The 20119-nt window shown below is 46.5% G+C and overlaps 1 protein-coding gene across 2 annotated transcripts; it reads left to right on the forward strand.

The window, feature by feature from the left end:
• Window positions 1–7184: 7184 nt before the first annotated feature.
• asah2 (N-acylsphingosine amidohydrolase 2) lies at window positions 7185–18489 on the forward strand. Of its 2 annotated transcripts, none has more exons than XM_085361116.1 (20): window positions 7185–7343; window positions 8377–8457; window positions 9532–9675; window positions 10334–10507; window positions 10726–10853; window positions 11115–11192; window positions 11276–11396; window positions 11682–11807; window positions 11898–11984; window positions 12273–12377; window positions 12732–12813; window positions 12899–13014; window positions 13363–13457; window positions 13563–13602; window positions 14745–14843; window positions 16458–16553; window positions 17173–17322; window positions 17424–17480; window positions 17594–17682; window positions 18291–18489. In XM_085361116.1, exons 1-20 carry the CDS (start codon window positions 7185–7187, stop codon window positions 18487–18489), a joined length of 2226 nt encoding a protein of 741 aa, XP_085217242.1. The 2 variants fall into 2 exon arrangements, with proteins under 2 accessions (XP_085217242.1, XP_085217243.1); XM_085361117.1 differs by having other exon boundaries at window positions 7185–7314; window positions 8369–8457.
• Window positions 18490–20119: the final 1630 nt, after the last annotated feature.

The raw sequence follows: 20119 nt of genomic DNA on the forward strand, positions 1-20119 counted from the left end.
TCACTACCCACAGCTCGTGGCCATAGGTGAGGGTAGGGACGTAGACCGACCGGTAAATTGAGAGCTTCGCTTTTACACTCAGCTCCCTCTTCACCACGACGGACCGGTGCAGCGTCCGCATTACTGCAGCTGCAGCCCCAATCCGTCTGTCGATCTCCGGCTCCCTTCTCCCATCACTCGCGAACAAGACCCCGAGATACTTGAACTCCTCCACTTGGGGCAGGAACTCCTCCCCGACCCGGAGTGGGCACTCCACCCTTTTCCGGCTGAGAACCATGGCCTCAGATTTGGAGGTGCTGATCCTCATTCCCGCTGTTTCACGCTCGGCTGCGAACCGTTCCAGTGCGAGCTGGAGGCCCTCACCCGATGAAGCCAACAGAACCACATCATCTGCAAAAATCAGAGATGAGATTCTGAGGCCACCAAAGCGAAAGCCCTCCACCACTTGGCTGCGCCTAGAAATCCTGTCCATAAAAATTATGAACAGAACCGGAGACAAAGGGCAGCCCGGCGGAGCCCATCACCCACCGGGAACGAGTCCGACTTATTGCCGGCAATGCGAACCAAGCTCTTGCAACGGTTGTATAGGGATCGAATGGCCCGTAGCAATGGGCCAGACACCCCATACTCCCGCAACACCTCCCACAGGACACCCTGAGGGACACGGTCTAATGCCTTCTCCAAGTCCACAAAACACATGTAGACTGGTTGGGCAAACTCCCATGCACCCTCAAGTATCCTGGAGAGGATAAAGAGCTGGTCCAGTGTTCCACGGCCAGGACGAAAACCGCATTGTTCCTCCTGTATCCGAGGTTCGACTAACGGACGAACTCTCCTTTCCAGCACCCTGGCATAGACTCCACGCAACATTGCAGAGGTGTGTCAACCAGGACAGCCCTACAACGTCCAGAGCCTTCAGGAACTCAGGGCGGACCTCATCAACACCAGGGGCTCTGCCACCAAGGAGTTGTTTAACTGCCTCAGTGACCTCGCCCCCGGAAATTGGCGGGTCATTCCCCTCATCCCCAGACTCTGCTTCCTCCTCGGAAGATGTGTCAGTGGGATTAAGGATGTCAGCAGCGCTCCGCCAGCACTATACACAGTGCAGGTAGAGCACCGCTTTCCCCTCCTGAGACGCCTGACGGTTTGCCAGAATCTCTTCGAGGCAGTCTGAAAGTCTTTTTCCATGGCCTTTCCAAACTCTAAGAAGGCTAGGTACACTGAACTGCCACTCGGCGCATAAGCACAGATGACAGTCAGGACCCGTTCCCCGACCCTAAGGCGCAGGGAACAAACTCTCTCGTCCACCGGGAAAAACCCCAACGTACCGGCAGCAAGCCGAGGGGATATTAGAATACCCACCCCAGCCCACCGCCTCTCACCAGGGGCAACTCCAGACTGAGACAGAGTCCAGCCCCTCTCCAGGAGACTGGTTCCAGAGCCCAAGCCATGCGTAGAGGTGAGCCCGACTATATCTAGCCGGTACGTCTCAACCTCACGCACTAACATAGGCTCCTTCCCCACCAGAGAGGTGACATTCCATGTCCCTATTGCCAGTCTTGGCAGCCGGGGGTCAGTCCGCCAGGGCCTCCGCTCCTGGCCGCCACCCGGCACACAATGCACCCGACCCATATGGCGCCTCCTGCGGGTGGTGGGCCTGCGGGAGGATGGGCCCATGTCTCCTCTTCGGGCTGTGCCCAAAGGCCCGGCCATCAGACGCTCGCCCTCGGGCACCCTCCCCGGGCCTGGCTCCAGGGCGGGGCCCCGGTAACCCTATCCCGGGAGGGGTAAACTGTTCCCTCGATGTTCTCTTCATAAGGGTCTTCTGAATTGCTCTTTGTCTGGTCCCTCACCCAGGACCAATTTGCCATGGGAGACCCTACCAGGGGACAAAGCCCCCAGACAACATAGCCCCTGGGATCCCTGGGACACACAAACCCCTCCACCACGATAAGGTAGCGATTCACGGAGAGGACTACAAACTAAAACTACATAATAATTTCACAATCTTTAATTAGGGGTATAACATGGCATAAGATAATATAATAATCTCACAGTATCCTTGTTGGTCTTCAGACAACAATTCTGATGGCTAAAGAACCAAATGGGACAGGCAAACAAACCCCCCAAAAAAACAAAACAAAAAACAAATGGTCAGTGAAGATGGTCAGGTTCAAGCTCACTGACTCTCCAACCCACATCCACTGCCACTGTGCTGAAGGGAAGTTAAAGACTTTCTTCTGCACTTACATTTGCATCACCTCGATCCATGACAGTCATTCAGGCAGTAATGCCTGGACTGGAAACAAGCCATCCTTCAAATATTACAACGTTCGAGCTCCTGTGTTGGAATGAAAAACAAATGTGTTGTTTAAACTAGAGACTGCACTTGTGACAGAACAATAAATATGTTTATATTGATGATATCAGTAACTATAAAACAACGTTGTGGTAGGCCTAAACGTAGTTTCAGAATAATTAAATCTGAGACTGTGTTTCATTGTGAGATTATAACAGTGATGGCAATATAACTGTTTGATGTTCTGATGTGTCTAGGATTCTGTTGTTCAGAGCCCACAGAAGATATTCAAAGTGTAAATTATGTTATTAGGCATCTACTTAAAAGACCTTTGTGTGTTTCTGCCAGAGTTTCGGTCGTTAAAAGTCAAAATGGAAATCGAGAAGAGGACAAAGACATGCTGTGGAAGAGAGACAGAGATTAATAACAGATATGATTCAGTGCAGAGAGGTCTGTTAATACATAGTGAGTGAAGAAGAAACACCCAGTGCATCATGGGAATCCCCGGCAGCCTACGTCTATTGCAGCATAACTAAGGGAGGATTCAGGGTCACCTGGTCCAGCCCTAACTATATGCTTTAGCAAAAAGGAAAGTTTGAAGCCTAATCTTGAAAGTAGAGATAGTGTCTGTCTCCTGAATCCAAACTGGAAGCTGGTTCCACAGAAGAGGGGCCTGAAAACTGAAGGCTCTGCCTCCCATTCTACTTTTAAATACTCTAGGAACAACAAGTAGGCCTGCAGAGCGAGAGCAAAGTGCTCTAATAGGGTGATATGGTACTACAAGGTCATTAAGATAAGATGGGGCCTGATTATTTAAGACCTTGTATGTGAGGAGCAGGATTTTGAATTCTGGATTTAACAGGAAGCCAAAACAGGAGAAATCTGCTCTCTCTTTCTAGTCCCTGTCAGGACTCTTGCTGCAGCATTTTGGATCAGCTGAAGGCTTTTCAGGGAGTTTTTAGGACATCCTGATAATAATGAATTACAGTCGTCCAGCCTGGAAGTAATAAATGCATGAACTAGTTTTTCAGCGTCACTCTGAGACAGGATATTTCTAACTTTAGAGATGTTGCACAAATGGAAGAAAGCAGTCTTACATATTTGTTTAATATGTGCGTTGAAGGACATGTCCTGGTCAAACATGACTCATATTTGCATTCAGTGTTATATTAATATAAGTGTTATTCTAGAAATTTCAACAATGATAAAAAAAAAGTTACCACAAATTGTTTTTAGTTTAGTAGAACTTGAAATGTTTGTCAGTTTGTAAACAGTCAGATGCATCAAGTTATTCTTAGATATGCATACTTGTAATAAATAAACTGTCCTAACATAGTTCTCATAAGTAAGTTTAGCTTTGTTTTTTAGTTTTTAACCATCATATTCTAACGTGACATAACCCGTGTAAACAAGTTTGAACATCCCATGATGTGCGTGTGGGAACGCCTCAGTGTTCCCTGGAATAACGGCTGCTGTTCCACAGAAAGCACAGCAGAGGTAATGTTATGGTCCACCGACACTCCCACACTGCCCTGCAGCTCTGAGTTCACCGCGCTCTGTGTGTCTTACACCTGTGACATGTCTGCTTTATGGCTTCTGTCCTTCAGAGTAATTATGAGTGTTGATGAGGATCGTTTAGATTCCTCTGGTGTATAAACACATTTTTCATTCATGCTTTATTTTCTCCAACCTTTATGACAGCCCAGCTACAGACAGCTGCGACACCAAGTGATCCTTTGATGTGATTAACAAACGTGCAGAGCAGAAACCGTGAAACTCGTTAACAGCCTGTGCCGTGGCAGCGCATGCTCCAGCTGTTTTTACACTGCTGTATTTTCTGTTTATTGCATTTCCTTTGATTACAGACCTTATCTCTCAGTATAATATTACTGCTATAATGGCTGCAATCACAGCATTGTAAGATGGTGACAGATGTACCATTAGGCCCCTCCTCCATTCAGAGATGGTCTTTCCCTTTTCACGTAAATGGCCTCCTTGACTCCGCCCTCAAACCAGCGTTCCTCCCTGTCCAGGATGTTACATCCTCATCATTGAAAGAGTGTCCACTGGCCTGTAGGTGTAAATAGACTGCAGAGTCCTGGCCTGGTGAGGTGGCTCTTCTGTGTTGTGTCGTCCTCTTAGCCAGAGGTTGTTTGGTTTCCCCGATGTATAAATCCTGCACTTAACAGCGTACACTCTGTTACTCTGTTTGTGTCGGGGACCCGATCCTTGGGGTGGACCAGTTTTTGGCGCAGCGTGTTTTGGGGTTTAAAAGCCACAGAGACCTGGTGTTTAGAAAAAATGCGTCTCAGCTGCTCCAATACTCCTGACACGTACGGGATCACTGCAGGTTTTCACTTGGGCAGCGGTTGTCCTTCTCTCCTGGATCATCTGCAGCTTTCTTTAGGAGCCTTCCCAGCTTTGACAAAAGTCCAGCTGGGATAACCACAGTTACTCAGGGCCTTCTTGATGTTCTTCTGCCTCCCTGTCCGCTGTGTCAGTGGGGATGGTGTTCGCTCTGTGTTGTAGCGTCCTGATGTCACCCAGTTTGTGCTCCAGTGGATGATGAGAGTCAAACCTTAGATACTGATCCGTGTGTGTAGGTTTACGGTACACGTCAGCTTTTAGATGTCCCCCATTACTGATGGAAATCTCACAGTCTAAGAAGGCTAACCTGCCACTGTTCATATCCTCCCTGGTGAATTTGATGTGTCGGTCCACCGAGTTAATGTGATCCATGAAATGTGGCACGTCCTGAGATTTGATTTTCAACCCAGGTGTCATCCACATACCTGAACCAATGGCTTGGTGGTGTTCTAGGGTAGGATAGCAAAGCCCTCTTTTCCACTTCTTCCATGTACAAATTGGCCACGATGGGTGAAACTGGGGAGCCCATGGCACACCCATGTTTCTGCCTGTAGAACTGACCCTTGTATGTGAAGTAGGTGGAATGAAGACACAGTTCAAACACACACTGTCGATGCTGAGAGCGGTCCTGCTGCTGAGGTTGGGGTCATCCTGTAATCTATTACGAACTACCTCCAACGCTTCTGTGACTGGGATGCAAGTGAATGGATTGGATTTATATAGCGCTTTTCAAGGCACCCAAATCACTTTACAATGCCACTATTCATTCACTCTCACATTCACACACTGGTGGAGGCAGCTACAGGTGTAGCCACAGCTGCCCTGGAGCAGACTGACAGAAGCGAGGCTGCCATATTGCGCCATCGGCCCCTCTGGCCATCACCAGTAGGCGGTAGGTGAAGTGTCTTGCCCAAGGACACAACGACCAGGACAGAGAGAGCTGGGGGAACGAACCGGCGACCTTCCGGTTAAAGAAGAGAGATGTAACGTCGTACGAGACCATGGTTTCATCTGCCTCCATAATGACATCTCTCACCTTCTCAACACAATCCAAAGAGTTCTGGATGTGGTGTTCAGAGCTGTCCACCAGCAGGTTGAGGATTGAAGCCAGAAACTTGGAGATGTTACAGGTAACGGAGTTGATCATGCAGACAATCGGTCTTAAAGGTGCTTCCTGGTTATGTATCTTCAGTGAACCATACAGACTTGGTGTAGACTCCCCTGGGTACAGCCTGTGCTATGAGGTCCGGTCAATAGCCTTGTCTCATTCTGACTGCTTCAGATGGTCTATCACCCTCTTCCTGTATATAATAGATATATGTTAGCTCCCTTGCAGTGTAAGGCTCGAGTAGTACCCCAGCTGTTATTACACGAGGAGCAGAAACGTGCTTTATTGAAAAATATTTGAGGTTCCATCTGCTGGGCCGCATTAGACCTTTGGCAGGTCAGATGTGGGCTCCTGGCCCCATGTTGGACACCCTGTTATTTGAGGAGCTCACTGTGATATTGTCACGTTTACCTTTACATGAGCTTCAGCTGCTTCTAGCTATGACGGGATTAGGACTGAGGCGTGTTACCTCATGGCTCCCTGCTGCACCGGGTTCTGGTTCTGAGATCACTCAGGGTTCTGCAGAAGACCGCCTGTCCTACGAGCAGGTGAGCGATCCTCGAGCCGAGAGAAGTTCAACGGCTGTTTTCGAGGTGCTGAGAGATCAAACTCAAAGTATCAGTCTGATAACAGGTGGAACAAATTTATTGTCTTATTACCATCGAGGTTGTTTTTATCTGCAATCGCCGATCAGCATCTGTGATTTACCTTTGTGCTAACCTTTGGAGCTTTTTACCTGCAGACTCGTGTTTATCAGAGAGATAAGAGCCGAGCTGCTCTGAGCTGTCAGACTGTCAGAACAGACACTTTCTCAGAAGCTCCAACTCCAGGTGAGTCGTGTCTTTATGCTCGTCTCGCGCCTGAATGTGAGCGTTTGTCAGACGTGAGCTTGACGGAGACTCAGAGACGGTCACCTGCTTTAAAAGATAATAATCATTTTCATCTGCAACAAATAAATCAAAGAAATCATATAAAGTTTCCTTCCATGTGTAGCTGGAAACATTTGTGAACTCTTTTCTATATTTCCCCAAAAAGCAGAAAAAGAGAAACAAAGTAAACAAACAGAAGGAAAATTGATTGATTGATTGATTTAATGAGCAAAATGATCCGAAGTGTCTGATCTGTGAAACCTCGCTGCTGGTTTCTACTCGTGGACGGACTCTGGCTGTCTGACCTTTAATGGAAAAACCTGATGAAGGTCTGAGGCAGATTTATGGAGTCTGGTCTTTAGCCTGATGAGCATCAACCGCTCTGAAGTCATCAGACAGACGGATTGTTGTTCCCATGATTCATTTCTTCAAACATGTTGAGAAGATCCGACTCTGAAATTCTTCTTCTTGTATTATCGTGTTTTTGATGATATGAAGCTCTGAAAGGTAAAATCATTTCAGTGTGTTTCCTACAGACAGAATGGGAAGCAGGAAGTCGCTGTGCTGTGGGTTTTCAGCTCTGGAAGTGACGCTCGGCGTCATCTTCGTCGTTATGACCGGCGTGTGCATCTCGCTGGTTGTACTGTACGTTACCAGGGAAACGCACGCAGGTGAGAAACTGCTCGATAAAACCTCAGATGTTCATGCTGTCGTGTACTCGGAGCTTTGTCGACTTTGTTCCGACAGCGTGTTTGGAGGACGGACGTCCTTGGTTCTGGTCGTCCGTTTGTCTGTTAGCAGTCTAGCGTCCTCAGTTTTCAAGATAAAATGTTAAAATTTTGTGTGATGGTGATACCAACAACAGCTCGAGCTGATTTCACTGTGGTGATATTGAGTCAGGGTCAAAGGTCACAGCAAATATGAAAATGAGTAAAAACTGTGTTACCCACAATCTTTTAAGAATTGTCTTCAATCTTCACCACAACGGTCCCGGGGACACGAGTGCCCACGCTGGTCAAACATTTGACCTTCATTGTTAGTGTCGAAGGTCAAAACTGACCTGGAAAAACCTTGAGAACCATATGGAGTCAATGTCGTATGAAAGGGCGTTGAGATAGCTGACCAGCACTTTTTATTGTTTTAATGTGACATCATAATCGCACACTGCATGAATATATCTTAAAACCTCAAGTTTGTGCAGTTTATAGAAGCCAAAGATAAAATGCACCATTTTAGTCACAAGGTCACAGGTCAAAGGTTAGGGTCAGGTCAGGGCGGAGCTGTCCTCTGAGTGCTTGTTAATGCTAATCAACATAACAGTTAATAGGAAACTTTGTTCGTGCATAAATGTCTGTTTTATGTTTCAGCAGCTATGATTCAAATTTCAGGAGCAAAAAACATTTGCAGGAAAAACTGACCATCCAACTGACCATCCAACGGCTCGACACGCCCGACCAACTGTTACTATGGGGACGATCCTAAACACCCATGTTTACAGACCGGCACCTTTAAGAGCGCCACATGAACACAGATGTGCAGTTTACTTCCTGACTGAGCTTCTGCTTTTATGTGATTGGTCAGATTCAGTGATTTGTGGCACAAACTGCTGTCTGATTATAAAACACTGAATCAGGTTCATTCTCAGTGTTGTCACAGCAGATCTAAAGTATGAAAATATTACCAACATCTGAGGTCGTAATGAATTCAAATCTGTCGTCCTGTCAGATCCAGAGACTCCGCCCCCTCAGCACACACCTTACCTGATCGGCGTGGGCCGAGCCGACTGCACCGGACCGCCGGCTGATGTCTCTATGGTCAGTACCACAAACTCACTCATGCTGCCTTCAGGGACTCGTGCTGCGTTTAACATGAAGTCACCCATATGTGCACAGAACTGTGCAAAAGTCTTGAGCCACAGCTCAGTTCTTTATGCTTTGCTTCTACAGAGACAGACCTTGTGGTTATTTTTAAAGTGCTGTTGAGCAACAGTTCTCCGGGCTCCTGCAGGTGGGTCACAGCTGTTCTCTGGAGTTCTTCTTCAGAACTTCAGAGAACAGCTGGGGAAGTAACAGTTAGCCAAGTTACTGTTCATTTTTTTCCACGTTAACAATATACGAGCACAACTTCTCGTTCACGCATCTGAAGAGATGATCTCAGTGTCAGCACACATCCAGCTGGTGGCGCTCATAGTCAGTAGTTGCTGCTGCCTCTGTAAGCCACTTTGCAGCCCACCTCCACCCGATCTCTGCCATTTAAACTATTTCTGATTCCAGCAGCATCAGAGCTGCTCACTGGAAGCTGCACCCGGGACCTTCACAACTGAATGACATTCCTCAACTTCAACCAACCACAGGCGATGGGAATTGGGCGTATCCAGCCGTAAACATTTCTGAACTTCCTGTCAAGCAGACCCAGAACTCTGACATGTAAATGAGTGCAGATGAAAACAGCAGCAGAGGACCTGCAGAGAACAAACTCCAAAGTCTGCCGCTCTGGTTCGACTGGGTGTGCTTGGACTGATAATCTTTATGGTCTAAGTGCCGAACGCTGAGCGGTCATAAAAACATTAGTGAATAGGAACATATAGAGTCTGTTGGAAGCAGCAGGATTATCGTCTGTAAAACCTTGTCTGTAATCTGGGTTCTGGCATGAAACACATCCTATAGCCAGCATGACTTTCATCGTCGTAGAAGGCAAAGACACACAGATCACACTCTGTGTGAGAATGTGTGTGTGTTCAGGTACCACAGTCACATTTGTGTGAACGTCTGTGATCCTGCAGACGCGAGCTGCCCACTCACACTTTAACAGGAACATAAACAACTGTGAAATCACTGTGAAACTTCATTAATCTCACCTGCTGAGAAGGTTTTAATGTGTGTGTTTAGATGGGCTATGCAAACCCTCAGCAGACGGCTGCAGGCATACACACCCGTTTGTACAGCAGAGCCTTCATCGTCGATGACGGCAAGCGCAGGGTGGTGTTCGTCACGGCAGACATAGGAATGGTTTCACAGAGGCTCCGACTCGAGGTGACCACACACACACACACACACACACACACACACACACACACACACACACACACACACACACACACACACTCTATTCAAAGTTTTACTTTCTGGGCTGAAGCGGGTCTCCTCAGCAGATCATCTGCCTCCACTTCCTCCTATCCCAGCATCCTCCTCTCTCTCACCCACCGTCTGAATGTCCTCCTTCACTACATCCATCTCCTCTGAGGTCTTCCTCTCCTCATCCTGCCTCCATCCTCCACCCTCCCTCCTCTGCACGTGCTCAGACCATGTCAGCCTCTCTGACTCTGAGCGGTCCCTCTGATGGACTTCTTCTTTATGACCTGCATGTTTATCAGAGATTTTACACTGAATCTCTTCCTGATACAATCTTTCCCATTTATCTGGGTCTGGGATCAGTGCTGGGAGCCCCCGCCCCTGCTGGGTGTTACCTCAGCTAACCTCACGCTGTAGTTTCACCGCTGTTCTTATTGTTCTCAAGGATGATGCATCGACATCATCAGAGAGTCTTAAAGGTCTCACAAATGTGTGGAGACATTATCCTCTGATCGCTGCTGTGTGTGCTTGACTTGTACATCTGTCTTTGTGGGGACCAGTGTGTCTCATGTTAGAGGTCTTCACAAAGCAGTACGTGTGTGTGTGTGTGTGTGTGCAGGTTCTGCAGGCACTGCAGGTGAAGTACGGGGATCTATACCGGCAGGACAACGTTGTTCTGAGTGGGACTCACACTCACTGTGGACTCGGTGGATATTTCCAGTACACGCTGTTCATGATCACAGGCGGTTACATGAAGGCTGCCATCGAGCCGTTGGTCAACGGCATTGTTAAGGTGTGTGTGTGTGTTTTTTGATGGACCACAGTAAACTCCCACACATTCCTATGTGTTCCTAATCAGTTCTTATTCTTCTACCCAGCAAAGACACACTGGGTAGTTCAGGGGGGATGGAGAATGCACTTTTACATGATTACTTTTATTAGAAATGTTTATCTGTCAGGGTAAGGTCGTACCGATGAACTGTGTACTCATAATTGAAACCCTGATTCCAGAGTATAGACATAGCCCACAATAACATGAAGCCCGGCAGGATCTACAGGAACAGAGGAGAGCTGGACGACAGCAGCCTGAACAGAAGTCCTCACTCGTACCTGAACAACCCCGAGGAGGAGAGGCGCAGGTAGATAATAATGAATGATTTATCGGTTTGTTTCTATCAGTACATCCCTGCAGCTCTGCTGTCGCTTCTATAGATCAGCTCCACAGCATAAGGAGAGCCGTTCTAGGCTTTACAGCCTGAAGACATGCTCTCCTCTGTAAAGCTCAAAGCTTCGTAAACTCTCACAGAGACAGGCTGCTGGAAACATCTGCAGATCTTCACCTGCACTGCTGCCACGCAATTGGCTGATTTGATCAGGTGTTCATGTTATTGATCTTTCAGGTATAAGTGGAACACCGACAAACAGGTGCTGGTGCTGAAGTTCACCGATCAGGATGGAGACGGCATCGGTATGATCAGGTACAAACGCACACAGCACTCCTTCAATAATGCTGCCATCGTTTGTTACCATCATTATTCTCACTGAGCTTTGCTGCTGACAGCTGGTTTGCTGTCCACGCGGTGAGCATGAACTACACCAACCGCATGGTGAGCAGCGACAACATGGGCTACGCCTCCTACCTGTTGGAGCAGGACAAGAACCCCGGAGGGCTACCTGGACAGGTAACCTGAAGAGGTTGCATCAAAGCCCGACCACAGTCTCAGAGTTTGTGATTTTTAACATAAACTCAGTAAAAACCAGAAACCAGAAGATAAAACAAGCAAATTATTTTTTGCATTTTTGGTCATTTTGGTAACAAAGTGTTTGAAAGATGAGTTTCCAGCTGAACATTTACTCGTTATGGTTTATTTGGGTATATAATTAAAGTGTGTGTGTGTGTGTGTGTGTGTGTGTGTGTGTGTGTGTGTGTGTGTGTGTGTGTGTGTGTGTGTGTGTGTGTGTTTCAGGGAAGTTTCGTTGCTGGTTTCTCCTCCAGTAACCTCGGTGACGTCACTCCGAACACCAGAGGACCGTACTGTGTGAACACTGGGCTGCCCTGTGACTACCTGAACAGCTCCTGTCCCATAGGAGGGGTAAATACACAACACACAGACACACACACACAGACTCGTTAAGATAGTTAATAAATCGCAGAAGGAAACCGATAAATGTGTGTCTGCCAGACTACAATGTGTCTGGCGTCCGGACCTGGAGAAGACATGTTTGAGAGCACTCGGATCATCGGACACAACGTCTACCTGAAAGCCAAGGTACGTGTGCCTCGTTTCAGAAAACAACACAGCGTCACGTAATGATAAAAAAATCTGACAAGCTTTGTGCTTGTATTCACTGCCATATCGGGACGTGTGTCGGTTAGGAGCTTTGTGGGGACTCACTGCTTATGGGGACAAAAGTCAGACCCTCCAAATATTCATTGTTTCTCTGTCTTGACTTTGTCTTTGCTTCATGAATGTTCCTTTAAACCTGAAAGGAATTCCATTAGCATCCCCACGAGTGACAAAGTCACGACTGTGTGCTTGTTGCGCTGCCCCCTGCAGGAGCTGTATGCAAATGCAGTCGAGGAGGTGACCGGCTTTATTCATCATGCTCATCAGTGGGTCAACATGACTGATGTCACTGTTCAGATCAATGAGACACACACGGTCAGCACGCACACACACACACACACACACACACGCACACACACACACACACACACACACACACAGATTAAGAAATTTAGATTAGAAATTTTATTCATAATAATTAAAATTTGATGTCATGTTTCCCAGGAACAAATTTTTAATCGTTTCTTCATTCATTCATTTTACAGACATGTTTTCTCTTGTTCTGCGATGTGTGGGACAAACAGCAGCTCCTAACAGATAACTCAGCTTCTTTTAATGTGTTAGTTTCTTTTTAATGTGAACACAGGGTAAAAACGCCTCACAGAGAAAAGCTGTGGCAGCACGTTCTTGCTTCTGTTTCACATAGAAGCTACGCTGTCTGTGTTTCAGGCGAGCACATGTAAACCAGCTCTGGGTCACAGCTTTGCAGCAGGAACAACAGATGGAGGCGGAGGCCTGAACTTCACCCAAGGTGATTCTGTCCCTCAGCTCACATTGGGCTGCAAGCCTGCTGAGACGGGCTGTGATAACCTGACTGCGTATCTCTGTGCATGTAGGCGCTGTGGAAGGAGACCCCTTCTGGGATGGGATCAGAGACGCTTTGCTTGGCCCACCGTCCAATCAGACGAAGGAATGTCATCATCCCAAACCAATCCTGTTCAGCACAGGGGAGGTGAGGCGAGGCTCACACGTACAAAATACAGTCTGTGATGAACATGGATCCAACATTTATGCTATCGCGTCAGACAATGACCCACAGTCAGTGTATCACTACAGTCTGACACTAACACAGGTTATGATGCTTCATCCAGCTCCCCACAGGCTTGACTTTAAGTTTCAGGAAAGAACCTGGACTGTAAATCTGGACTGTGAGGTCCAACTAGCTCAAACCCTAAAAGAAAGTTGGGCTTAAAGAGAACAGGGCTCAGAACAAATCTACTAGAAGCAGGTAAAACCTGAGAGGTGGATTGAATAAAATAAAACGGGTAAAGAGGCTGTCGTGGTGTGTTTGTCTGTGCAGATGAACTGGCCTCTGCCCTGGCATCCTCAGATCGTCGACATTCAGATGATCACCATCGGCTCTGTGGCTGTCGTAGCTGTTCCTGGAGAAATGACGTAACGACGTTTTACCGACAGCTGTTAATGCAGCCAATGATAACACAGCTGCTTATAACACAGTAATAACACTCTGCTGCATATATGTGTGTTTTTCTTCAACAGCACCATGTCAGGGCGGAGGTTACGAGAAGCTATCAAAGAGGTGAGAAACGACACATCAACACTTCATATGAAAACAGTTCTTATTACCGAATCTTCACAGGTCACATCACTATGTTGTTACCGTGTTATAACCAGTGTTGGTCAAGTTACTTGAAAAAAGTAATCAGTAACTAATTAGTTTAGCGAGTTTCTCTGTGAGTTTCCCATTACGTTGTTGCGCACTCGGTGCTTACTTACTGATTACTTATTTTCAAAAGTAATTAGTTACTTAGTTACTTTTTAAAAACACGATTTACAACCTGAGTAGCTGATAAAGTGATAGATCTTTCAGCCCAATTCTACTTTTTCTACATAATCATCATACAAAATGTAATCAAATGGAAAAGTCTTTTTTTAAAACTTGTTTTATTAGTTTTAATCTTTTAACTTTATGCATCAAGCAAAGATTAAATTATCTGCAACATTCTCTGAGTTGAATAAATTAGTTTAACATTTAAACCTATTTTCTGCACATTCCAGCACATAAAATAAAATATTTTGTGTGTTTACACTCAGTCTTTCAAATAGATGCAAGTAAAACACAGCAGAAAATAAATAAAGTCAAAGACTCAGCGGTCCTGTTGCTCTATTTTCACCTGTAAAGCAGGAGTGGGGCAGGCGGAGGGTTACCCTGGTGCAGGTGTGCCGCGGTCAGTGGAAGAATCCGCGAGTGTCTCTGTGAGTTTCCCATTACGTCGTAGCTACTCGGTGCTTGTTGGAAGTTTAGGGGTTTTTTCGCTGTAAAAAGAAGTTTTCTTCCCACGCACAGCGGACACTAATGTTTTTGTCACTTTTTATGGAATCAAACTCAAAGTAAGGTCAGTACTTCCACGCTTTAAACGCTGCACGCTCATACTCTCTCTGCACTCGATATGTGATCCATTGTTGATCTGCACACAGCTGTTGTCACCAACGTCGCACTCGCTTACGTCACTGTCATGAGACATTCTCGCAAAAAATCACGGTTTTAGTAACGCAGTAACGCAGCGTTCCTACGGGAAAGTAACGGTAATCGAATTACCGTTTTTGCAATAGTAATCCCTTACTTTACTCGTTACTTGAAAAAAGTAATCGGATTACAGTAACGCTGCCCATCTCGGATTATAACTGTGTGTTTACTGTGTTGTTGTTACTGTGAGCCAGGAGCTGGAGTCAGAGGGAACTCTAAAGGACATGGAGGTGGTGATTGCCGGCCTCAGTAACGTGTACACTCATTACATCACCACCTATGAAGAGTACCAGGTACACATCTGCTGAACTTCATAGGATTTGTAGTTTTTAGAGTCATTTGCTAAATTGTAAAATCCAAATCAGTGTTTAAATAAGATCAACTGGACATAAAACAGTCAGATTTGGAGAAAGTACTCAGTTACTTAAATGAAATATCAGAGTAAAATTAGTAAGACGGTGGAAAGCAAACCTGTGTAAATGATTACAAACTTTTAAAGGTGTCCCTGTGGTGGTTACACTGTTCCTGTGATGCCAACAGATTATCATCACATCTAAACATGAGTTTCATAGCAGGGAGGGAAGTAACGATTATTTTCATTCTTCATTAATCTGTTCGTAGATTTTTAATCAATTGTCTAATTAATAGACACAGACAACCATTCACACCTATGAGCAGTTTCTATTTAGCCTGTTCCCACAAACTGCATGTCTTTGGACTGTGGGAGGAAGCCGGAGTACCTGAAGAGAAACCCACTTAAACACGGGGAGAACATGCAAACTCCACACAGAAAGAGCCTGGCCTGCCCGTGGAATTGAACTCAGGACCTTCTTGCTGTGAGGCAACAGTGCTAACCAGCCTCCCGGACAGCTGCAGCAACAATTGGTTTGCATAACCAAAGAATTTCTGCAAAAACTGTCAGAAACCGTCTCAGGGAAGCTCATCTGCATGCTCGTGGTCCTCATCGGGGTCCGGACCTGACTGCAGTTCGTCATCGTAACCGACTCGAGTGTCGCTCACATTCGATGACGTCTGGCACATTGGAGAGGTGTCCTGTTCGCAGATGATTTTACTGCTCAGGGCAGATGGCAGACAGCTTGTGTTGCCTCGTGTGGATGAGCGGTCTGCTGACGTCAACGTTGTGGATTGAGTGGCCCGTGGTGGCGGTGGATCCTGAGGACCATTGTTGTGACATTTATCCGTGACCATCACCTCATGTTACAGCGTGATAATGCACGGCCCCATATTGCCAGGATCTGGACATCTGGAAGCTGAAAACATCCCAGTTCTTGCATGGCCGGCATACTCAGCCATTGAGCATGTTTGGGGCGCTCAGCGTATACGACAGCGAGTTCCAGTTCCTGCCAATATTCAGCAACTTTGCACAAGTGTTGAAGAGGAGTGGACCCACAGCCCACAATCAACAACCCGATCAACTCCATGCCCATTGCACACCTTTTGCCTCACGCAGGCAGCACATCTCCATTAGATGTGTTGCCTGCGTGAGGCAAATGGAGGCCACACCAGATACTGACTGGTTTTGCTACATCTGTGTGATCAAACTGCATATTTCAGAGTGGCCTGTTATTGTGGGCAGTCTCAGGCGCACCTGTGCAATATTCATGCTGTCTAATCAGCGCCTTGACACACCTGTGAGGAGGGATGGATGATCTCAGCAAAGGAGAAGTTCTCACTCACACAGATTTAGACAGATCTGTGAACAACATTTGAGAGTCATGGCTCCTTTGTGTTTGTAGAAAATGTTTCAGATCTTTGAGTTCAGCTCATGAAAAATGGGAGCAAAAACAAAAGTGCTGTTTATATTTTTGTTCAGTGTATATGTGTGTGTGTATATATTAATGGACATTTAGCAGGGTGGAAACTTAGTCTGATTGTCTATTTTTCAGGTGCAGCGGTATGAAGGCGCTTCAACCATATACGGCCCGCACACGCTCAGTGCCTACCTGCAGAAGTATCGAGGCCTGGCCCGAGCCATTGCTCAGGTGGGAATGGATGGATTACACCTTTCATCAGCATTCATGAGCACATTGGAAACACGGGGTCACGTTTCCCTCAGAACAGTTAGTGAAAGAAAACGAGGTCAGCCCACAGAGCTCAGTTTAAACAGCAGATTTTTCACCAGTTTATCTGAAACGAGCTGCAGTGTGAGACCGACTCTCTCTCTCTGCCAGAGAAACACGAGCAGAAGAATATTTCATCACAGGAATTATTCTGTAACGTTGCTTACATGTTACTTACTCTATACAAAAGAAAATCACAGGAAAATCTTTTCCAAATATAAAGATGATGGAGATAAAACATGAAACTGAACCAAAGTCAGACGGCTAAACGTCCGTCAAACTCATATTCTGAACATGTTTTACTTCATGTGAGGTGGAAACAGATGAAACAGTGAAAAGGTTCCATCAGTCAGGACACATTTCGCTGCGTGTTGTACTCGCATGTGACACATAAAGACTCCTGAATGAATGAATGAGGTTGCAGCAGAAATATTTCATAAAGCCAGGGCCAGTCGGATGCAAACAGTCAACAGCAGACCCTCACTGTAGTGTGAAGCCAATCCTATGTAACACTGCTTGCTGACATTAATCGTGTTTCCAGGACAGAGTCTCAGAGCTGCCAGCCGGCCCTCAGCCTCCCTTCTTCACAGAGAACCTCTTTAATTTTGTGCCCCTGGCGCTCTTTGACAGAAAACCTGAGAATATGAGCTTTGGAGACGTCCTGGAGCAGGTTTACCCTGTTTATAGACAGGTAGGAAACACTCTTACTGTGTTCCTCAGGGTCCACGCTGATGACGCCGCTCTGTGTGCATGTGGACAAAATGAGTCTTAAATATTTAATGTGGTTTTCAGGGTGATGTTGTGACTGTCACGTTTGTAGCAGGAAACCCGAGAAACTCTGGAGATATTGTAAGAACTCTTCTTCTTCATCCACCTGTATCCTAGTGTTTCAGCCACTGTTAGCTTAGCATTGTTAGGATACTTGAAACGTCTTTCTGACCTCTTCCTCTCGTTTGTTGCAGAGGGATAAAACTTTTGTCACTGTTGAGATTTTTGACAACAGAACAGAAACCTGGGAGGTTGTCCACAACGATGCATCATGGGAGACCAGGTAGATTAATGTGTAGCTGTGCATCTCAAAAATCTGATCAGGATTTTAAAAACAACAAAAAAACCTTCTTCTGTAATTTTATTTTAAAAAAAGGTCGACAGCTCATGAAATTCAGCAGAAACCTGATTTTTAGAATATTTCCTTTGGTCAAAGGATTTATACACTCAGTACTTGGTTTGAGTAACCCGTCAGCCTGCGGTGCTGCTGACGGGTTACTGAAGCTCGGGTTGCTTTGGTTGGAGCTGGTCGAGTGTTTCTCGTCCACTCCAGACTTTCTGATTGTGTCTGCAGGGTTCAGGTCAGGTGAGTTTCCTGACCAATCAGAAACACTAACAATATCATCAAGCTATTTGATAGTATTGGGCACTGTGAGAAGGTGGAATCGGCAACCAGTACCAATACCAGCAGATGACCCGGCACCTTTGTCTACCTGTAGGTTAAGTGTCCTCTCTGAAAGAACACAAAGTCTAAATTTTCTGGAACCTGGATTTCTGATTTTCACGAGCTGTAATCACAAAACATACAAACAGAAACTAAAGTCAGGTTGCAGACGTTCCTCTTTTAACTCAGGGTCCTTTGAGGAGTTAAAGTCGCTTGTCTTGCTGCAGGTTTCACTGGCTGAAGGGGTCAAACCGGGAGAGCAACGCCACAGTGGAGTGGCAGATTCCCCCGACGGCCTCGGCGGGCTCCTACAGGATCAAACACTTTGGCCACTACAAAGAGCTGAAAGGCCTGCAGCCGGTCATAACGCCGTACGAAGGCTCGTCGGACGTCTTCGCGGTCACCGCCAGCTTCTACTACGAGTGAAGCGGTTTGAGACGACACGGCCGACCACCATCCAGCGCCAAGTCCTCCAGGACTCATCAGATTTTAAGAGGCTGCATGTGCCGAAAAATAACTCAGACTATATGTGAAATCCAAATAAAGCGTTTAAACGTTCTGTGTGAAGGTTTGCATCACTCTGTGAGAGACAAAGAGAAACCGACACAAACATTTGGAGTCGCGTTGGTAGCAAAAATATTTATTCAGTATTTGTCTTTATAGATGCTTTTCAACCAGGACTGCACAACACGGGACAGAGTTGATGACCACAGCAGAGCCTGTGTGTCTAACGTGCACTCAGCGTTCAGAGCGGGAGGTTCAACCTCAGCCGGCTTTAAGATTCAAACGACAACATTAACACGATTCACCAGAGACGTCGGGGAAACACAGAACATCTCACGTTTCAGGAGAAGTGTTTGGAAAGGCTGGATTCTGCTCTGAATACTGACCTTAAATCCCGGGAACGCCGCCGACACACTGAGAGTGTAACGTGCAAAACATCAGGAAGCTTTTCGCTCGGTTGTTCTGAGAGTTTCCTCGAACGCACACGGCGGGGTTTCTTCTGATGTTAAAGAGCGCTGCAGTTTTCAGCTACTTGCCCTGCAGGCTCTCTTTTCTACAGGAGCTCCGCCTGCACCGCCTGCACGCGCCTGCTTGCACCTGTACCGCCTGCATGCGCCTGCACGCGCCTGCATGTGCCTGCACCGTGACAGACTCCAGCAGCGACCCGTCGCTACAACAGCAACCTGAAAAAACTTAAATGTCCTTTTTCAGCATAAAGCGCTCTGACTTAAATACATCTGCACCGGCACGAGTGACGCCTGAACGTCCCGCTTCAGTGACGCAAACGCTTCATTTCCTCCGTCTCCACGGCAACACACACCAGATGTCAGCGAAACTGACAGAACAAAAGAAACCAATGAAATGAGAAGATTCAGTGTGCGCTCACCAAAAATGGCCGCGCGTGTTTAACTCTGTGAACTTAACCCGAACACGTTTTGGTAGCTTCAGTGCTAAAACTCATCATGAATGATTGAAGAAGTCGCGTTCAGCAGCGACTCCGGGTCTCCTGGTGGTGTCGACCTGTACAGCCTCCACCTCTGGACGAACATGCAGTTTGTAGCTCTGACGTGCGATCAGGCGCGACGACACGCTGAAAGATTGACAGACTAGATTTCACCTCCAGAGAGACGTCGTTTTCCATTGTTTGATTTCAACACGTGTTGAATTCACTGAGCTCAGCACTAATATCAATAAAATCATTTGATTATTAAATATTTCAGGTGGAGTTTCTGCAAAACACCATAAAGCAGAAGAACGCGGTCGCTTTAAACAGCTGATGTTTTGTCTCGTGACGCCGGCTAAACTCCGCCCTCCTGGTTTGTGTCCAATGAGCACGTTTCAGGAGGTTTCTGCCGTCTTTCAGCGCCGAGCTGCTGTTTGTTGATCTTATTGCTTTCCTGAGTGTGTTTCACATGGTTAACAAACACACACTTTGTGATTTTTAGCTTCCTCCACTATCGCCACAGCTTCCACCTGGACTCGAGCACATTCAGTTTATATGAAAAAGCTCAACGTGTGAGGAAAACGAGTTTCACGAGTTTCCCTCCGGACT

This window comes from Diplotaxodon limnothrissa, linkage group LG8, assembly GCF_057381915.1.
Source record: "Diplotaxodon limnothrissa isolate DT_005_m linkage group LG8, D_limnothrissa_male_GT1.1, whole genome shotgun sequence".
Lineage (NCBI taxonomy): Eukaryota > Metazoa > Chordata > Actinopteri > Cichliformes > Cichlidae > Diplotaxodon > Diplotaxodon limnothrissa.